General features: G+C 33.9%; 2 protein-coding genes across 2 annotated transcripts; one reads left to right on the top strand and one right to left on the bottom strand.

Annotated features, from left to right (window-relative positions):
- LOC109327136 (expansin-A8-like) lies at nt 286-2,668 on the top strand. Its single transcript, XM_019560184.1, has 3 exons — nt 286-530; nt 1,429-1,741; nt 2,074-2,668. Exons 1-3 carry the CDS (start codon nt 386-388, stop codon nt 2,375-2,377), a joined length of 762 nt encoding a protein of 253 aa, XP_019415729.1. The 5' UTR covers nt 286-385; the 3' UTR covers nt 2,378-2,668.
- Nucleotides 3,735-9,182, bottom strand: LOC109327168 (mini-chromosome maintenance complex-binding protein-like). The gene is made up of 14 exons (XM_019560235.1): nt 8,913-9,182; nt 8,622-8,735; nt 8,372-8,497; nt 8,091-8,213; nt 7,774-7,818; nt 7,000-7,116; nt 6,712-6,867; nt 6,420-6,494; nt 6,178-6,291; nt 5,795-5,997; nt 5,574-5,709; nt 5,096-5,323; nt 4,461-4,528; nt 3,735-4,200 (listed from the first exon to the last, which is right to left on the bottom strand). The coding sequence occupies exons 1-14, from the start codon at nt 9,072-9,074 to the stop codon at nt 4,086-4,088; spliced, it is 1,782 nt and encodes a 593-aa protein (XP_019415780.1). The 5' UTR covers nt 9,075-9,182; the 3' UTR covers nt 3,735-4,085.

Here is a 22,509-nt window from a genome sequence, read left to right as displayed (position 1 = left end):
TTTGATTTTTATAAGGGACAATCATACATCTTAGAAGAGATTAGTTGATTAGTAGTACAAAAAAAACATTGAAAAATGCATGTGCCAAAGTGGAGATAGTAGATTATGCAGTTGGTATTGTAACCCAAACATTTGCATGTGCTCCTTGTGATTCTGAAAATGTGAATCCGTTTTGTGGTTTTAGCATTCTCTTTAGACCTGAGAATAGATAAGTTGTCTTTTTCTAACGTAAGACCCCACATTAAGGTCTTTAATGTCCCAAACTTTACTATATAAACAAACCAACCTTAGCCAAGTATTAGCACCAAGCAAGTGTAACAAACTTCTCCTCATACATTATTATATCCCTCTTGTCCTCTTTTTCTCTAAACACTAGTAACACACAATGGCAATTGCAACAACCTCTGCTATCTTTCTTCTCTTCATTGTTCTTAATCTATGCTTTCAAGGAACTTTTGGTGACTATGGTGGTGGATGGGAAGGTGGTCATGCTACATTTTATGGTGGTGGAGATGCATCAGGCACAATGGGTAAGTTTAATGTCTAAACATAGTCTTAATGGGTATTCACGGTTAATATATCATAAAGTCACAATGGATAAGTTTAACACAGTTAATATATTTATTTAGAAGTAAATGATGTTCAAGACATATTACAGTGCACAATCCCTTATCTATGGTGTCACAAATGTTCTTATAAATAATGTCCTTTACCAATGATATGAACCACAAATAGAAAAAATAATTAACATTTACTTTTTTAATTAACATGGTTTCCTTTTATTGATTCGGTATACAGTTTAAAACATAAATGAAGATTAGTTGTCCCACTTTTTTGTGTTTCATTATGTCTTAGTCTAAGAGAAATTTGACATATATTTCAAAAATAAATAAATAAATATAAAGTAACATTTTTATGTTATTTGGTGAAATATAATTAGCTTATGATATAAAAACGAAAAGTTTTGAGAAGAGAGGCTTCTTTCTTAAAACATATAAAAGAATAAATTAAACATTTACCTTGCCTTATCATTTAGGCATGTTGTGGGGTCCCACTGTTAAAAGAAAAATAACATTGTTGTAGTGCTTTTGATTAACCAAGTGGCACAGGCATAGGTTTAAAGTTAAGAGTAAATAACTATTTTCAGCATTTAAAATCTTTGTTTGTACCATTTTGCTATCTTGAAAATTAAAAATGTTCAAATGGTCCTATAAAATATTAAATATAAATCAAATTAGTTATTTTTAATATTTCTTATGATCCCTTGTATGAATTATTTTCATTAACATTCATATTAGCTTAAATTTTTACTCATTAAAGTTAAAAAATGACCCGAGTCTAACCATCACATTCACTCTCTCTTATATTATTATGAGTCAAGGATATACTCATCAGCATCATCTCAATATATTGTACTTATTATTACAGGAGGGGCATGTGGTTATGGAAATTTATACAGCCAAGGTTATGGTACTAACACTGCAGCACTTAGCACTGCACTATTCAACAATGGATTGAGTTGTGGTTCTTGCTATGAGATGAAATGTGACAATGATGCTAGATGGTGTCTCCCTGGTTCCATCATTGTTACTGCCACAAACTTCTGCCCTCCTAACTTTGCTTTGCCTAATGACAATGGTGGCTGGTGCAACCCTCCACTTCAGCATTTTGATCTTGCTGAGCCTGCTTTCTTACAAATTGCTCAATACAAAGCTGGAATTGTTCCTGTTTCCTTCAGAAGGTAAATCCTAAAACATTAATAACAAATAAATACACACACTTATACATACATCACCTCACCTCACCTGATATACGGTTTTCTTTGGTATGGGCATGTAGTATGTTACCCTGTCAAATAACAGCACGTTAGGGGTATACTTAGTAGGGTTTCTATAGCATCCTGCACAATGGTTTCTAGCGCTGGTTCTTGTAGGTTTCAATCAAATTTTGATTCACTATAAGAGAAATATATAAGGATAAAATTCACTATAGTCCAATCCCTAAAAATGTGGCAAATGTGTGTACATATAACAATGCTATTTAATTAACATGTTTGTCTTTGTCTTAAATCAGAGTTTCCTGCGTGAAGAAAGGAGGAATCAGGTTCACAATCAATGGCCACTCTTACTTCAACTTGGTTCTGATCTCAAATGTCGGCGGCGCCGGAGATGTTCATTCTGTTTCTATCAAGGGTTCTAGGACTGGATGGCAAGCCATGTCAAGGAACTGGGGCCAGAACTGGCAGAGTAACTCATATCTCAATGGTCAAAGTCTCTCATTCCAAGTCACTACAAGTGATGGAAGAACTATAACTAGCAACAATGTTGCACCTTCTAATTGGCAATTTGGACAAACATTTCAGGGAGGACAGTTTTAGAGTACTAAAGTAAGTTCACATTGAAGTTGAAATTTGTGTATTATATAATAAGATATGGCAAATTTGGAATGTGTGAGGAAAATATAAAGGTAGATTAGGAGTTTAGGTCAATATGGCCTCTGATTGCTGTGGTGACTATATGGCACCCGCTAGGACTAAATATATAATATATAGTTGTTTAAGTTTCATATGTAGTAGATGTTGATGATCTCAATAACCTTGTACATTTAGTCTCCCAATGTGATAGAAACCAAGTTGGGGTGATTTTATATCAATTTGATTATGCTTTTTCATTGCAAGTCTTTAATAAATCTTGCATCTTCTGTTTCTAAATCAAATTTGATTTCCAATCACACTAAAATTATGTGTTGACTTCTTTTCTTAGCACTTAATATTTGTTGCACTCAGCTTGTCACGCTTGCTAAGAAATCAACCTATATATAGTTCCATATTTGAATATTGAGGACCAACTATATATGATTCTTAAAGTCAAGAATATAGAAAAGTTGGACCATTTTCTTCTTCATCTTTCTTTCACTTTCCTAATTTCATTTTGCCCTTGGATGATGACACTTTTTTTGGTTTAAAAAAAACTATAATATTACTATCATTATTATTTTTGGCTCCAAGTAGTTGTGATTTTTAATTCCCAGAGTCACAGGACATACCATATATAGCTACATTGCAAGGTTAAAAAAATGATACTCTTTGATGAAACCATGATTTGAACTCAATCATGTGTCATGCTAAAGAAAAAAGATACCGAATCATTCATGAATAACATCAATGATTGAATTGAACTTTAAGATTTTAAAACTTTGCTTGTATGATAAAAGCAATATTGTTTCTTTCACATTGACTTTGACTCTTCTTGGAGAGTCCTTTTAGACCTACTACTTTTTGTGTTACTAAGGATTTTTAGTCACCATTTGAATAAGGAACTAATCTTTTTTAAAATGTATAACTGCTTCTCTCAACAAGTGCCACTCACAAGAATCGAACATCTATATCTTACTTTCTTTATGTTATATGATCTATCAATAAAAAATCAATCTAGCATACATCCAAACCGCCCTTAATGAGAAAAAAATTTATTTGTCCATTCTACTTAATAAGAAAAGGCTTATTATTGTTGAACATAAATTGAGACCAAAACCTTTCAATCAATGCTGCTGGATCTTTAAGCAAGGCTAAAGATTTACCACTCTTATACAATTCCAAAATGAAGCAATTCAAACTCTATCTTTAGCTCCGTTTAGCTTAAACAAAACGTAAGGGTCAAGTTTCTTCTATATTTAAGTAACATTTCCATAAAATAACAACTGCATGTAAATTAAAGCCTCTCTTGTCACATGGAGAAAAAGATTGTTTTCTGCTGATATCATCTGGTAATGGCATATATCATGCAGCACTTTTCTTTACTGAAAATAGCCAAATAGGTCAACAGATTCCAGAAACTCTTTTTATAAAGAGACTGGATGCAGAACTTTTGGAACCAACTGTGATTCTTTCTAATACATGTCAATATGTTCAATATACAATTTTTATCTTGCTGGTGTAGTATGCAACCACATGACAATTCTGGTAATTTGATCCAACAGTCAGGTCCCTTAAACTCATTTTAACTGCATTCATTTCCATGAATCTACCATAGAAATTAAGATAACAATTTGTCAATGTGAGCTTGGAAGTTGGAACAATTTGAGCTTCACTTTAACCTCTCTTTCCGCAGCCTCTCTAGCTCCTTGACCATTTGCCAATGTTCTAGTGATAGGCTGGTTTCGCCAAAGCTCAGGGATATAAGACGGCCCATTGTTAGCCATCTATTGGAGAAGGGAGATGTAAGACATAGTATAACAACTGATCAACAAAATTATGGTATGGAAAAATGCTACCAGTACGTGTAAAATGCTATAAAGTGGGACACAACCCTATGCCATGTGTTCTTCCAGTTGATCAATTGATTTAAAAATTCGATAATAATAATGAGATGTGATTTTTCTTGACCAACCAGAATCCATCGATGACACAGGGCTGTGGTGCATTTTTGTGGAACATTAGATTTTCATAGCCAGTCACTAACCTGCTTAAATCTTGGGGATTCAAGCTCCTGTCTGCTTGTCTTGCTGCAACTAAATCATTTTCGACCACCTGAAAGCACAAACAATAGCGTACCACATAAAGGCTCCATAATGCATTCTCATCATTAAATTCTAGTATGCTCTTGGTGGCTTAGTTAAGCAAGTTGGCCATTCCGAATTATAATGACCTAAAGCAATCAGCAAAGAGGTATTTTTAATAGCAGAAATGGTACAGAATTTTTTCCGTTCCACATGAACAATGTTAGTGTAATACTTTTCTCACTTTTATTTGGAATCGACCCATGGTTTGCAGCAAAAAAGCATTTCATTGGTTCATTTCAAAGTCGCACAGGTTCATTGCTTTGCTTTTCGAGCTAAATAGCAAAGCTCTTTTCATAGTAGTGCCAACATTAAGCTCCCCTGGAATCTTCAGCTGAGATATTTATGAATTGAAGTGCATAATATAAAAAATCAAACTCAAATGCCACATGGGCCCAGATTAGAAATCTTTGAAGTTATCGGCTAACCTAGATACAAATTTTTAAGTCAGTTTCTGGGTTTATATGCTAAGAAGGCAAACCTAACTGTTGAACCCAAAAGAATCTTGTCCATGAAAAGTAGTGTCAACATTTCATACCTTCTGCATTTCTGAGTCAATAGAGTGTGTCAGTTGTTTAACAGAAGCCAAATACCATCTCCAAGCTTCCCAAGCTTCTGCAGCCACAGATTCAGAGCAACTGGCTGCAGAAGGCTGGAAAGGTAAAATTACATCAGCTGGCAAGATATTTGATTTCCCCTCCGACAAAATTAGCAGCTGGACATCAGTTTCCATTTCCATTTTATAGTACTTGAAATCATATTCCACCTGAAACACATACCAAGTATATGTCAGCCTGTTTACTTGCACTTCAGAAAAAGTAATTGGAAGAAATCAATTGTAAAGAGAGAAGAGTGTTTCTTTAAATTAGCAGTGTTTGTACTGTGATGTGTAAATCATTCCAGCAGTTGTGCAGAGCACATATTTGTCTCTCAAAAGTCTTCAAGATTCATACCATACAGTATAAATGACCATGCAAGGTAAGACCATAAGAGACCTAGACAAACCAATCGATTACCTTTTGGCATTCCATTAAATATTTCAGAAACCGTGCATTCTCTACACCCACAGAGTTGAGGGTTCCAGCTTCTAATTTAGTTTCATCAATAATCAAGTGTGAACCATCAGCTAGTTGCAAGATTCCAGTTTCCAATCTGATGCATTTAACACAATTGTAAATATGTGTTGTACTTGTATATTAGTAAGTTTCTGTTCATAAAGATTATAAAATGTGATCACCTGTTTGTATCATAATTCTTTTTTGGCGAAAGTGAAGCACTGTTCAAGTATTCCACTGTGAGGGGTATGTGGTGTGTGAAAGGCAAGAGGTTTTTGACAGCAAGGTTTAATTGATCACCAAATATAGACACAGTTTCTTTGCTAAAACAAATAAGGTTTAGTGAAAGGTTGCCCACAGCAAAAGCATCTACTCTAGCATGCACCTGGTCAAGAAGAATCCATCATATAAATACACTATCCAGAATGGGGGGATTTGGGAGGCAAACAATGATTGATATTTGAGTACAGAAGAGAAATATGCAAAATAACAAAAAAGAGAAGTTACACAACATTTAACTATGCATGAAATGACTGGTGGAAATAATCTTTTAAGAACCCCATACCTTAGATAGGAGATGCAGTAACAGGAAATGAGCAGCCACACTGTCATTGCCAAGAACAGCCGTGAGATTTCTTATCAAAGCTTCCCGGATCCCTTTGATCAAGTCGGGCGTTGGCTGTGAAATCAAGGACAAGCTTTTTCAGTGAATGCAATATTAGCTTTGAGAAGGATCATGCTCAAGATGCTAAATATACTAATTCATTCAGATGAAATGAAGTGCATTTAGGTAGGTATGGAAGTTACCTCGATAATAGGATTTTTCCGAAGCAAGTCCTCCACAGCAAGTTTCCTTTGAATAAAACAATGTAGACGTGGTACCTGCACAGCGTGGTGGAAAAATTGCAAAATGTTAAACACCAAATGCTGGATCAACATGGAAAAAAATGCCCAAACAGATATATATGCTTCTTCATGGTTGTTCACTTGTTCCTTAAAGAACAGGCAAGCATCTAAGAATTACTCATTGATCAAGTGGCAATCAAGGGATGGTACAGGGCTTCTAATGTAATATTCATATGTACATTACAATGCTTACCTTGTTAGGTGGAAAATGGTGTAAAGGATCTTCACAAAATTCATTTGATAAATCCCCATCTTCATTGTCCTCATTAAGCTCTGGATCAGATGTAAGGATACCCACAAATTCAAAAATGTCATTCAACCTCAATTCAGACTCTGGGGAATCATATATCTGCCATGAAACAGAGGGAAAAGGATGAAAATGTTGGATATAATTCCAAGAAATTGAAAACAAAAATATATTGATCTCGTATCAATAAAATATTAACATTTCAGAAGGTATTTAAGAGAGACTAAATCTTACCTTCACAATACAAGGAGGTGAATTGCCATCAAGACCAGGCACTATATTCAAACTAGAGCCAGCAACCTCAGGTACAGCTCCAATAAAGTGAGAAGCAATAGAGTGCTGTTCACCTCTCTTTAAAAGAAAAAGTGAGATAAATCACGAAAAGAACTACAATAGAAGTCTGCTCCAATGGTTAAACTCAAATTACTGATACATAGGAGCATATATAAAACAAAAAAGATACTAGTGAACCTATCTATCAGTGTAACTTATACGCTAAAGCTCAAGATCTCCCATAACTTGTCATCAAAGTTGGATACTGAAGCCTTGGAGATTTTCATTCACAGTTCTGCCAATGGCATGCCTCATGTTCGAATCACAAATGTCGTAGTTGAGTTTTATTAAAAGAGTAAAGACCTATTTTGGTCCATCAAAATTTGTGCATATACCAATTTGGTCCCTAGAAAATTGAAAAACTCAAAATGATCTAAAAAAAACCTCTGACAAAGACTCACATTCTGACATTCACAATAGTTGAGTACTAGTTTTGATTTTTACTTTTTCAGGTATCAAATAGATATACTTAAAAATTGTAAGGACCAACATAGATATATTCATTCTTATTGAAAATTATCACTTCACTCAAGCAAATCACACTAGCACAATGTAAATCAACGAAGTTGTAAGCAAACCAATTTCAGTAAAATATTGATGAAGTTAAGTCTTGGATAATTATTTTCTGCTAATTAAACTCATAATACAAAAATGTATACTTGGTTAAAAGCTCACAATTTTTTTGGTGTTAGGAGAACCTTGAACCTCATCACCAGATACCTGTGAATAAATATAGATCAGTAAGAAAGATGAAAAACTCACATAACCAAGTATCTAATGCTTTGAAAATGATAATGATATCAAATGAAATGACTGTAGGTTTCAACGACTCTTACGGAAACAGTCAATATGACACCCCAAATTTATTACACTTTACACCCAATCACCCAAACATTCATATGGTAAGAATGCAAGGCTCACATTTCACTGATTTATTTAGAGTGAAATCGATAAATTTATCGAGATGGTGGTAACACAAAGCAGAAACATACAAGCATATCAGAAGAGTCATCATCTGCTCTCCTCCGCTTTTCTCTTTGTTCCGGTGGCCAATCCATACACTGACTAGTAACTGCTTCAGGTGAAATTTCAGCCCATGAATTCAGTCCTGGAACCTGGTTTATAAGAACAAAGTAAAATAAGATAAATTTAATCCTTGAAAATTATACTCTTTAACCAAGTCATTACCCCCATCCCCAAACATCAATATCAATTTGCATATCTTTCCAAGCATAAAAATGAAAATTAGAGTGGAATTAAGAATGCAACTCACTGGAACACAATAAAGTAATCGGCGTTCCCAAATTATCGTATCTTCTGAAGAAGCCATAGGAAAATGAGAATCATCCATTAATTTATTGACATCCATGAACTTGTTGGTCCTCCACACTGAACCATCCTTCAATAAACCATAAACCAACCAAATTCAAGAAAAGGTTACATCTTTAACAAAATTAAACGTAGTTAATTGATCCCAAAAAGGGAATACAGACAAAAAATCCAAGAGTTGGAAAGAAAAAAACCTTAAAAGCGCCAACATAGATTTCATTTCCAAGCATGTCCTGTATCATGCCACGAAACCGAACTAGCGTATTCGGCTTCACCCATTTAATTGTAGAAGCAGTCAAAACCGGAACCTAACATTATAAATAATTCATTGTTATCAATACTTAAAAAATAAGATGACATCGGGGCAGTATTAAGATTGTTTCCCGATGATGAGTTCAAATCTCGGAAACAGTCTGAGTCTGGTGATGCCTTTTATTAATGTTGAGAATGGAAAATTAAATTAGAAATAGAGGAATAGGGTTTACCTGAGAGAGATGGTCGGAGAGGAAGTTATGGAAGAGATCGATGGCGCCCCAATCGCGGCCGTTGAAAGAGGATGGATCTGAACCGGACGATATGGCCTGGTCGAAGGTGGATCTAACGGCGCCGAGAGGGTTCAAGAGGAAATCATACTGTGGGCCCACCATCTCTTTACTCTTTACGTCTTATTGTAACTCTCACTTTCGCTCTATGATTCTGGAGATCACGAAGTGAAGCGAGTTCCGCGCTGTGGAGCATTTTAGGTTAACTTGTTCCCGCCAAAACTCGATTGGTCGTATATTCCCGCCATTTCTTAACACTGTGACACGTGTTTTTTATAATTTCTTATATTTGTTACTAAATACCATTTTTTTAGTTATTAATACTAGCGTGTTGACATGCACGAGAGTGCATGTCAACCCGCTTTCCTATCGTTTGTAATGTATAGTTTGTATTTTGTAAATTCAAATATAATTTTTTGCGCTAAATTTACGGTTGAATTTATTCAATTGGTCTAATATTCAATTTTTTAAATACACTTTTAAAATAAGAAGATAATAAGGATAAAATATGAAAATAATATTAAATGATTTTTTGGTAGAAATAAAAAGATATTGATGGTAAAATAGGAAAACACAAATTACACCATAATTGGTGGTTATTTTGTGTTTTCCCTTTATTAATAGTATAGATTTAAATGAATAATTATGGAATTTTAGGTCAGGAATAATTCATGTGATCCATAAATTGTGATAGCTTCCGCAAACATAATAATTAGTTGTAATAATCTGGAGACAATCTAGACCTATTATATGGGTAAACTTAGAGAGTCAAATATATAATTGAATAAAACTTATTCCTAAGCCAAATTGGTCATATTGATATTTTCGAAAACACGATAAACTCTAATCTCACATGATCTTTGTTAATGCATCATAATGTAGATAAAATTATAGGTTGGTACATTGCTTATCCAAATTGGATTTTCAGTGGATAAACTATAAGACGAATTATATGTTGTGAGCATTTTTTGCTCCTAATAAACATGAGAGTTTGATAAATTGAAATTGGCTACTTATTATTTGGAAGGAGATGCTCAATTGTGGTTTATGAAATTGGGCTAAGACCGGACAAATTTTGATTATGAGAATTTCATGCACCAATGTAAATTGTTTTTTGTTCCTCTTATTTGTAAAACAAACTATGAGAACTCTCTAAGTTACACCAAACCGATTTAGTGAAAGAGCGTTGATGTAAATTTGAGAAACTCTGAATATAACAAATTCATCTTCTTCAAAAGAGGATGTTGAAATTTTCGTCTGGGTTGCAATTGCAAGAGTACATTGTATGGAAATGTTAGACTTTAAAAAAAAATAATGAGTCTTTAATGGTTCATAAGAACTCCTTAATTTAAGATCTTAACATTATGACATTCACATGCAATAAAAAATAGAGTAAAGAATATCTAATTTCATTTGTATTTTCCTTTATGCACTTTCTGGTTGTCTTTGCTCTCATACCTCCCCTTCCCTTTATATGTTCCTTGATGATTAGAAACTTAGTTTACTCCCTTCTCCAAATGACATTACACTTTCCTTACTCAATTACTAATACTTCTATAATTTTCACTTTGTGTTTTTATTCATTAGATAGCAAAGAATGACATGACTTTTTCAATGCATGAGTGCCTCTATTTATAGAAGGGTTCAGAAGGAGTTATTGGAGAAAGTAACTCCTTCACTTTCATGGAAACTACACATGAAATGAGAGAGGAGAGAGTTAACAACACTCCCACTAATTAGATTCATCAATTGTCAATCATCATCATATTAGACATTTTCATTCAAATTAGTAATTTCCAAGAACATGGACCACTAATTACAATTAATCTAACAATCTCTCACTTCGTCCATGTGATGACTTGAAGATTCATAATTTTAATTGTGCATTTTAATTGAACCTTACAAATCATCATCCTTAATTGAATTGAAATGGTTGAGTCATGGCAGTCACAAATTATATGAGGCAACCTGATCCCTTCCATGTATTACAATCAACTCAACTCAACCAATTTTAATTTGAGTCTTCATTTACCTTTTGAAATCTCACTAAGTTATCTCATTATAACCATACAAGTACAATCTTTAATATGGATAACTTAAACTTTAATTACGGAAATAAAACTTTCATTGAATTCAAATGTGTCATACAATGATAAGCAAACATCTATACATGTATATATACATTAAGTACTATCACATTAACAATGACTTATCTATAATGTTCATCCTTTCTACATGGCCAATGTAAATCTTGGGCAACAATCCTTTAGTTAATGGATCCGCTACCATTAGATCAGTATCAATATGCTCTATAGACACGTTCTCTTTTCGTACTTCTTCTTTAACTAACAGGAACTTTAAATCCATGTTTGGTACCTCTAGAATACATGTCATTCTTAGAGAAGAAGACAACTGCAAAGTTATCACAATAAAACTTTAGAGCCTAGCCACACTGTCTATAATGTCAAGCCCTGAAGTAAAGTTCAGCAGCCACAATGCATGATTTGTGGCCTCAAAGCATGCCACAAACTCAGCCTCCATGGTGGACGTAGGAATTACAGATTGTCTACCATTTCTCCATGAAATGGCTCCTCCAGCCATTAGGAAGACATACCCAAATGTAGATTTCCTTGAGTCCACACATCCTGCATAGTCTAAATCTGAATAACTGATCACCTCTACGTGATCTGACCTTCTATATGTGAGCATGTGATCCTTAGTGCCTTGCAAATATCTACGAACTTTATTTGCAGCCTTCTAGTGGTCCATTCCGGGGTTACTTTAATATCGGCCTAACATTCAAACAGAAAAACTAATATCCGATTGAGTTCATGTATGAGCATACATTAAACTCCAAACCATTGATGCATATGGATTAGGTTTTATTTCCTTACGTTCCAAATCATTCATTCGACATTGCTTTTCACTGAATTTATCCCCTTTCTAGATTAGAACTATCCATGTGGAGCACTTTTTCATTTTGAATCGCTCTAATACCTTATTGATATATCATTTCTAAGGCAATCCCAACAATCTTTATGATCTATCACGAAATATTTCTATTCCTATCACATAGGATGTCTCACCCATATCCTTTATTTCAAAATTATTAGATAGAAACTTATTTATATCATGTAACAATCTTTTATCATTTGCAGCAAGTAGAATACCATCAACATATAGGACTAACATTATAAACTTGCTCCCACTAACTTTTGTTAAGTATAATGCATTGTAATTCAATAGCTTTTGATGTAAAATCAGGTTGGACTTTGTTGTTTGTGTAATTGGGCTTTTGTTTGAAACTTACTATAAATAGAAGGTTCAGGTTGTTAATCAACAACCAGATTTTTCCATTTATGTTTTCTCATTATTCATCATGTTCTACTTCTTTTCTTCCAACTCTTTCTTCTTCCTTTCTTCTATGCTTCTTAAGCATTGCTAATTCAAACAGTGGTATCAAGAGCCATATAATCAAGGAGCTTGTGGTGGAGTCCTCGACGAGCCAAGGAGATTTTGTGATAAGAAATTCACGGTGTGCAAGGATCAAGAATCATCTCAGACGAATTGAAGTATAACAACATCGAATGGTTTTAGTATGAATCTACCCATTCTTGATGGGAAGAACTTTGATCATTAGAGTATCCAGATGAAAGCTATCTTTGGATTTCAAGATTGCCTTGATGTTGTGCAACAAGGGGTTCAAGAATTGAATGACAACTCAATTGAAGCAGAGAAGTTGGAATTCAGATATGCAAAGAAAAGAGATTGCAAGGCAATCTTCTTAATCCATTAATGTGTGGATCATGTGAATTTCGAGAAAATCTCTACAACAACATCATCTAAGGAGGCTTGGGAAATCCTAGATAAATATTCGGGTGGAGTAAAGGTGAAGAAAGTATGGTTGCAGATGATGTGAAGGCAGTATAAGTTGTTGTAGATGGAAGATCAAGAATCCATAGTAGATTACTTTACAAGAATTAAAACCTTGATCAATGTAATGAAAGGCTGTGGGGAAAAAAATACCTGAATAAATCATAGTGGAGAAGATCTTGAGAACTCTCTTCAAAATTTGACCATGTTGTAGTTGCAATTGAAGAATCAAAGGACCTTGAAAATCTCAAGATTGATGAGTTACGAGGGTCACTTGAAGCTCATGAGCAGAGATTTCTTGAGAGAATTTCAGATAGACAATCTCAGCAAGCACTAAGTGCTCAATTCAAGAAGAAAAAGAATTTTGAGCACTTTGATAGAGTCAACAAAGACAATGGCAAGTGGAATTCAAGCAGGAAGACTGATGAAGAGAAGCCATATCACACTGAAAGAGGATTTCCAAGGAACAATTCAACTGACTTGAGTCATGAAGTGGAGTCAGGAAATGCCAGAAAGGGAAATCATAAATTCACTGGAAAGAAGAAGAAGGACAAAAGCAAAATTTAGTGTTTTAACTGCAAGAGATGAGGCCATTTTGCATCAGAATGTAAACTCAGAATGAAGAGCAAGGATGTAGAGGCAAGTCTAGCCAAGGAAGAAGACTCTGATGAAGAGGTCTTGGTGATGGCAGAAGGTGAAGTGGTTGACTTGGAGATAAGTACCTTAGATGAGAAATTACCAATGGTCACTACAAAGGGTGATCAACAACCCTCATTTAATAATTGGTACCTAGACACAAGATGTTCAAATTATATGACTGGACATAAGGAATGGTTCATGTTCTTTGATGACTTAGTAAAGACCAAGGTAAGGTTTGTAGATGACAGTTACATCATTGCAAAGGGAATTAGCAAGGTGATGATAAGAAGAAAAGATCGAACTACCTCATACATCTCAAATGTACTCTATGTGCCAAAGACGAAGAATAACTTGATAAGCTTAGGTCAACTACTTGAAAAGGGGTACAAGATGAGAATGGAAGACATGATGTTGAAGATCCTCAAAACGAAGAATGCTCTTATCATGAAAGCCCCCCTCTCACATAATAGGACATTCAAGATTGGCATCGATCTTGGTGACAAAAGATGCCTAGAGACTATAGCTGAGGAGACTTGAACATGGCACCAAAGACTTGGACATCTGAATTTCAGAAGCCTAGAAATGCTGAGTCAAGAAAGGTTGGTTACTGGATTACCTAACATAAGGACTCCAATTGAATTGTGTGAAGAATGCATCACAAGTAAGCAGTCCAGGAACTCCTTCAAATCTCAGGTATCATCAAGAACAACCAAGCCATTAGAGGTAGTATATATTGATGTACGTGGACCTCTAGAAGTTCTGTCCCTTGGAGGAAACAATTATTTGTAACCTTCAAGGATGACTTTACTAGAAAGCTTTGAAATTTTTTGCTGAAGAGAAAGAATGAAGTCTTCAACAAATTCAGAAGCTTTAAAGCAATGGTTGAAAAGCAATGTGGCAATAAGCTAAATTTGCTAAGGAGTGATGGAGGGGGGAATATGTATCTCATGAGTTTCATAACTATTGTGATAAAGAAGGCATCACTCATGAAATAGTTGTTCCCTATACTCCCCAACACAATGGAACAACAGAGATGGTGAATAGAACAATGTTGAACATGGCAAGAAGTATGTTAAAAACAAAGAAATTACCAAAGAAGTTCTGGGGTGAAGCAATGGCTATAGCAGCCTATATAATAAACAGATGTCGCACAAAGAGATTGAATAAAGTGACTCTAGAAGAAGCATGGTCTGGTGTTAAGCCAAGTGTGAGACACCTCAAAGTGTTTGGGGAAATCTGCTATGGACATATTCCTGACAATAAGAGAAGAAAGTTGGATGACAAAGGATAAAAGTTGATTTTCATAGGATATCATTCTACTGGGGCATATAAAGTCTACAATCTAGACTCCAATGTCATCTCATATATTATAGATCTCACGTTTGATGAAACTCAGGTCTGGGATTGGGATTCATTTGATAGACCCTCAAATCAAATAATTCAGATGGATATAAGCACCTCTCAAGGAACTCTTGTGAGCAACACAACAAGAGAAGGTAATGTAGAAATAAATGGGAGGCCTCAAAGACAAATAAACATGCTTGCAAATTGATAAACTATAAAGTCTTCTCAGATACAACAATCACATCAGAAGGAAACTTAGTTCATATGGCTCTTTTAGCTGAGATGGAACCTATCACCTTTGAACAAGCAGCCAAAGAAGTGTGTTGGACTGAAGCAATGAAATAAGAGATTAGGTCAATAGAGAAGAACAATACATGGGAACTCACCTCATTGCCCAAAGGAAAGAAAGCAATTGCATTAAAATGGGTTTACAAATTAAAGCTCAAACCAGATGGATCAGTGGCCAAGTATAAGGTCAGGTTAGTTGCTAAAGGATTCTTACAAAAGCCAGGTATAAACTTTGATGAGGTGTTTGCACCAGTTGCAAGAATTGAGACTATCAGACTGGTTATAGCAATTGCAAGATCAAAGAATTGGAGTTTGAGTCAAATGGATTTAAAATCAGCATTCTTGAATGGTCCATTGAATAGAGTAGTGTTTGTGACACAACCTCTAGGCTTTGAAGTTCCAGGACAAGAGCATAAAGTTTATAGGTTACACAAGGCACTATATGGACTGAGACAAGCCCCCATGGCATGGAACAAAAGGATAAATGGATTTCTTCTGAAACAAGGCCTTATCAGATGCACAAGTGAACATGAAATCTACATCAAAAGCTCACCTACAGTAGCATTAGTCATAATATGCTTGTATGTAGATGATCTTTTGATAATATGATGCAGAGATGATGAAATATATGACTGATGTGCTGAAGAAGTTTGATATGCTTGACTGCAACTCAACTTCCACACCAGTTGAGACTGGAAATGTGTTGTGCAAAGGAAATCCAGATGATCAAAAGGTTGATGCAAAACTCTATAGGCAGATGATAGGGTCACTAAGGTATATATGCAACTCTAGACCAAATAACACCTATGGAGTTGGCCTTGTTAGTAGAACATATGGAAGACCCTAGATACTCTCACATGATTGTTGTTAAGAGACTCCTTAGATATCTAAAGGGAAGCATTAACTTTCGTGTGTTGTTTCCTGTCAACAAAAGCAACAAACCAATCTCAGTATATGGTTACACTGATGCAGATTGGAGTGGAGACAAAGATGATAGAAAGAGAACCACATGATATCTATTCAAATTTGGGGAGGCCCATATTAGTTGGAGCTCGAAAAACAGGAAGTGGTGGCACTCTCATCATGTGAAGTCGAATACATTGCAGCTTGCTTGGGTGGTTGTCAATGGTTATGGCTACAATCCCTACTAACAGAGCTTGGAGTATGCTATGATGACTCAATGCTTCTGTTAATGGACAATAAATCTAAAATATGCTTGGCTAAGAACCCAGTGTCACATGGTCGAAGTAAGCATATAGACACAAAGTACCACTTCTTAAGAGATCAAGTGGAGAAACAAAATCTGATGCTAGAATTTTGTCCATCAGAAGAGCAACAAGCCGACATCTTAACAAAGCCCTTGAAGAAGGAAAGTTTCGAAAAACAAAGAAGAAGGCTAGGAATTCTAAGTGAAGCTAGTTTGAATTAAGGGGGGTGTTAAGTATAATGCATTGTAATTTAATAGCTTTTGATGTAAAATCAGGTTAGGCTTCGTTGTTTGTGTAATTGGGCTTTTGGTTGAAACTTACTATAAATAGAAGGTTCAGGTTGTTAATCAACAACCATATTTTTTCATTTCTGTTTTCTCACTATTCATCATCTTCTACTTCTTTTCTTCCAACTCTTTCTTCTTCCTTTCTTCCATGCTTCTTAAGCATTGGTAATTCTAACAACTTTCATTTAGATACAACGGTCAATAGTATTTTCCACAAACCCATATGACGTAATGCTATCATTGAACATTATATATCATTGTTTAGAAGCTTGTTTCAGTCCATATATTGCTTTATTTAATTTACACACTAGATTTTCCTTTCGTGTGGTCACAAACTCTTTGGGTTGGTTCATATAAACTTTCTCGTTTAAGTCATCATTCAGAAAAACAGTCTTTATGTCTATTTGGTAAAAATATAAGTCATAATGAGCCACCAAAGCTATAACAATTCTTAAAGAATATTTCTTAGATATTAGAGAGAAAATTTCTTTATAATTAATGTCTTTTTTTAGTGAAATATTTGGCGACAAGTCTAGCCTTGCATCTTTCAATGATGCATTTTGAGTCATACTTGGTCTTAAAGACCAAATTACAGTCAACTTATTTTGAACTCTCAGGTAACTCAACTAGATCCCAAACTTTATTATCGTCCACTGCTTTAAACTATTCTTTCATATCATTGAGTCACTTTTCATAATTGTCACTTTTCATGGATTCTATGAATGAGGTTGTATCCTTATCAATACCCAAGTCACATTCATGCTCAAGTGAATATGCAATATAATCGTCAGAAATAACTGGTCTTATTTGCCTTTCAGACCTTCTTAATGTTATTTCTTGTGATTCTTCCATCACTTGATAATTAATGACTTCATTAATCAGCTCGTTAACTATTTGTTCATCCTGTGGGTTTTGCATATTATCTTGTTGTCTATGTGTATTATTTGACGGTAATATAACCAGAGGAACAACAACCTCAAGAGACATCTTCGGTGAAGAAGATTTATCATAAGTCTCCACAATATGCATATTTCGTGATTTATCACTCCCACTGGTTTGACCATTCTCGATGAACCTAGCATTTCCAGACTCAACTATTCTCGTATTGTGGTTAGGACAATAAAATTTGTACCCTTTTGACTTTTCCGGATAGCCAATAAAGATACTATTAATAGTTTTTGCATCAAGCTTCTTTTCATATGGATTGTACACCTTTACTTCTATTGGACTACCCAAAACATGGAGATGTCTCAAACTGGATTTCCTACCAGTCCATAACTCATAGGGAACTTTATGAACTATATTACTAGTAATCATATTTAGCAGATATGCAGTGGTCATAATGCATACATCCACAATGATAACAATATATCACAATGACTCAATATTGACCTAACCATTTCCATTATAGTATCATTCCGCCTTTTCGCCACATCATTTTGTTGTGGTGTGTAACGCATAGTGTATTAAGCACATATGCATCGACTTTTGAAATTTTTTGCAAATGGTCATGGATATTGTCCATTCTCATTATACTTTCCATAATATTCACCACATATATCAGACCTCACAACTTTAACCTTCTTTTAAAGTTGTCTTTCAACCTCGTCAATAAATACTTTTAGGACATCCAATGACTGAGATTTTCTTTGCAAAAAATATAGGTTACAATAACATGAATAATCGTCTACAAGGTGATGAAATAATTTTTACCACCCCAAGATGGAACATCAAAAGGACCACAAATATTTGTGTGTGTCTATTCAAGAAGTTTGCTATTTCTTGTGGCTGAGTTCTTTGATATGTATTTAGTTTGTTTTCCTTTAATACAATCTAAACAAACATCGCAATCCCAAAATCCAAAAGAGGTAAAATCTACTTCATTATCCTTTCTTTGGATATATGGCATAATTTTTTATGCCACAAGTAAGCAGAATTCTTATGGAAAAATTTAAGTTTGCTACCAACATCATGTTCAATATTAAATAAAGATTTCTTAAATTTAAAATCAAGATTGAAGCAATATAAATCATTCATTAATGTATCAGAATTGAAATAGTATGAACATTTATACAAATTAAAACTAGAATGTCCAATCTTAAAATTAAAACATATACAATCCAGCCTAACAACATAAACCAAGTTCCTGGAACATTCAGGAGCATCAAGACATTTTTCTAGATCTAAATAGTTTCCACTATCTATGATCAATCTGTATATCCCAATTCCATGAACTCGTGCCTTCATTCTATTCCCATGTAAAGAACCTTCTGAGTTTCTTAGGTTCGGATTAAAAGGAATCCATGCACAATATGTAACACATGAGTTGTTTCATTGGAGTCTAACCACCAAGTATTATTAGAAACCTCAATAAGAAATGATTCATCTATAATGAAAACAAAATGTTTACATTTCTTTTCAAATCATTTCTTCCTTTTAGGACAATCCTTCTTATAGTGTTCATTCTTCTTACAAAAGAAGCATTTCATCTCTTTATGAATTTTTTCTTCTTTAATGAGGATTTTTTCCTTTCTCTTTCATTTTTTCCTATTGCTTGGCTTGAATCTCTTGGTACTACCTAACTCTTGAATGGACAAGTGAATGTAGTCATTCTTAATTTTCTTTAATCTTTCTTCCTCCTGAACGAGCATGACATTTACTTCCTGAAAATTTCTTTTTTCCTTTATGGTGTTATAGTTCACTTGGAATTGGCCAAACTCAACAATAAGGGAGTTAATGATGAACTGTACCAAAAATACTTTTATCTGCCTTTTATTTTTGCTGCTAGATTTACCATGCTAGTTCCATGATCATGAATGGGTTGCGACCAGACAAACTTCTTGGTCATCAACTTTGTATGAGATTTCCCACCATAGACTTATCAATAATATCTGCTTAGGAGTACTCCTTGATCATTCTCATAAATTATCTTGCATTATTCATATTAGGCATAGACAACTTGACATTGTCAGAGATTGACATTTTCATCAAACTAAGACTCAACCTGTTTGACTGCTCTCAAGCCTCATATAGAGTCTTGTCTTCCTCTGAGTTGATCTCAGTTATGGTTGGTACATTATCCATAATGATGGTCAAGTCCAATTCCATAACACCTAGTAAAAATTGGATCTATTCGGACCAATCAACATAGTTTAATCCATTGAACTTGACACATCTGTTACCTAAGGCGGATGCATTGAGTGGAGCTGAAATAAGATATGGTCACACTTTAATGCTTTGAATAAACTTTTATGGATTTAAACTAAATTTTTATTTATGCACTTAATTTATCTTTAGATATTTAAATGCATTAAAAATTTATTAATGATGTCCAATATTATTCTTTACTGGGTAATTAATCATACTCTTTAAGCATGCATATTATATTTGAATAAACGAGCACAAACAAGTATGTTTAAAAACTTTAATGTCATTAAATATATGTAGTGATCCACATTTGGGTGATCAAAATATGTGTTATAATTAATGAACAAACCCAATTAATATCCTTACAATATCATAATCTTAATTACATGCAATAATCCACTTTTAGGTGATCAAAATATGCATCATAATTAATAAATAAATATAATTTATGTTCCTTATGACATCATAATTTTAACTGCAATTGATGTTCACTTAAATTATTATCAACAATTTGATAATCTAACATTTATGCTAGATGAGTATTGAATTTAACATTCTCATAAAAGTAGCATCAGTCCAAACAAATAACATGAATAATTGTATTGAAATATATTATTTTCATTCTTAAAAGATTGGTATGAGAAAATAATGGTGCACTATTACTTTGGAAGTCACAATATAAAATTCAATAGTAAACATGTTTCCAATCTAGTCATAAAATTAAAAACATGATTCTCAAATCATTTTATACATAAAGTATGTGGTACTATAAATGCATGTTTGTTCATGTATACATCATTCATTTCCAGAAATACAAGGAATGTCATAATGTTTCTAACTTGACGTTCTGATACCAATTGTTAGACTTTTAAAAACTTTTATGAGCCTTTTGATGATTCTTAATAACCTCTTAATTTAGAACCTTAACATTATGACATTCACATGTGATAAAAGAACAGAGTAAAAAATATCTGGTTCCATTTGTGTTTCCCTTTATGCACTTTCTGATTGTCTTTGTTCTCACATCTCCACCTTCTCTTTATGTGTTCCTTGATGATTAGGAATTCAGTTTCATTCCTTGTCTATATGATACTACACTTTCCTTACTTTGTCACTAGTACTTCTATAATTTTCATTTTGTGTTTCTATTCATGAGATAGCAAAGAATGACATGAATTTTTCAATGCAGGAGTTCCTCTATTTATAGAAGGGTTTAGGAGGAGTTATTGGAGAAAGTAACTCCTCCACTTTCATGGGAACTACCCATGAAGTAAGAGGGGAGAGAGTTAACAACACCTCCACTAGTTCGATCAATCAGTTGCCAACATCTCTACTAGTATGATCCATCAGTTGCTAACTATCATCACATTAGACATTTTCATTCAAACTAGTAACTTCTAAGAACATAGACCAATTAGAATTAATCAAAGTCAAATTGCGTCACCTCGGTGATCTAAATAATGTTTTGGCACACTTATATAAGCAGAAAATTTGTGGCACGAAAAAGATGAGTTTGAGTTAACTAGTTCTTTCTTTCTAGTAAGTTATTTTCCTAGTTTAATTAATACGTATTCTAAATGTAATTAAATTCTTTATATATTTTTCTCCTCTAACATTCCCAGAGAATAAAGATTGATATTATTCAGTATTTAGTGGTCAAGTCTTGAGTTTAAGATCTTGTGGTTTTCTACTCGAAAAAAGAACTAATCTCAATCTAGGAGAAAATAGGTAACAAATGTAGGGGCAACATTAGACATTTTCTTAAATAGTGAATCATTCCACCACAAGGAACAACAAATAGTACCAAAAGATTAACTATATTTCCATCACAAAACTTTTGTCATATTTATGTTATTTTGAGAGTGAGATATATCATTATGGATTTAAGAGTAGGGAGACTATTGGTTACTAGTGATGGAATTGAGTTGACTTGAATTTGACTTCACTCGACTTGATTTGATAATGGAATGATTTAGCTAAAAACTCGAGTTTGGTACAGATTGTCTTTTCGGTTGAATTCGAGTCGATTTAAGTTAGTGGACTATTCAATTTGACTTATCAACTCAATTTGGTTGACCTTGTTGGCCAATTCATGAACAAGTTGAATCAAACTATATATGGCTCAAGTTCATATCATTTATTAAATGAACTCAACTTTTCGTTAAAATTAAACTCATTTTAATCAAGAATTTAGTGCATAAGCTAATTGACAAGTCAAACGTAAAACTAATTATGAGGTGATTTGGTTCTTTGTGAGCATTATTGATAAGTCTTCAGACATTTTGGTATAAAGTTCGAGATCTGAAAATGGAGTACCAGACTTGGATTGTCCCTTCATACTTATTCATTCATCTATTCAGATAATCATAACTTCTTAGCTAGTCAAAAGAGAAACTCCCCATATAATGATATAAGGCCATATATCAATTTTACCTCTCACACATTGGTAGAGGCAAATATGGCAATCATCATTGGTTTAAATTACAGACTGCATCACTTGATACAATTGTAATTTTGTGATTGTAGTGACCGTTCTAACCACATTTACAATATGACATTAGATCACAATGACACAACAACATTGGATTGCAATACAATTACATTGAATTGCATAGGACCACGTCAAATTTAAAAAATACTTTTATAATCACACAAAAATTACACCTCTGACCATTCACATTGGTCACAATAAACATATTCATATTACTACATGTGAGACCACGACCACAATATAAAACTGTTGTCATCATTTTT

The sequence above is a fragment of the Lupinus angustifolius genome, chromosome LG14 (genome assembly GCF_001865875.1).
Source record: "Lupinus angustifolius cultivar Tanjil chromosome LG14, LupAngTanjil_v1.0, whole genome shotgun sequence".
NCBI lineage: Eukaryota > Viridiplantae > Streptophyta > Magnoliopsida > Fabales > Fabaceae > Lupinus > Lupinus angustifolius.
This window is presented reverse-complemented; position numbering and strand designations above follow the sequence as displayed.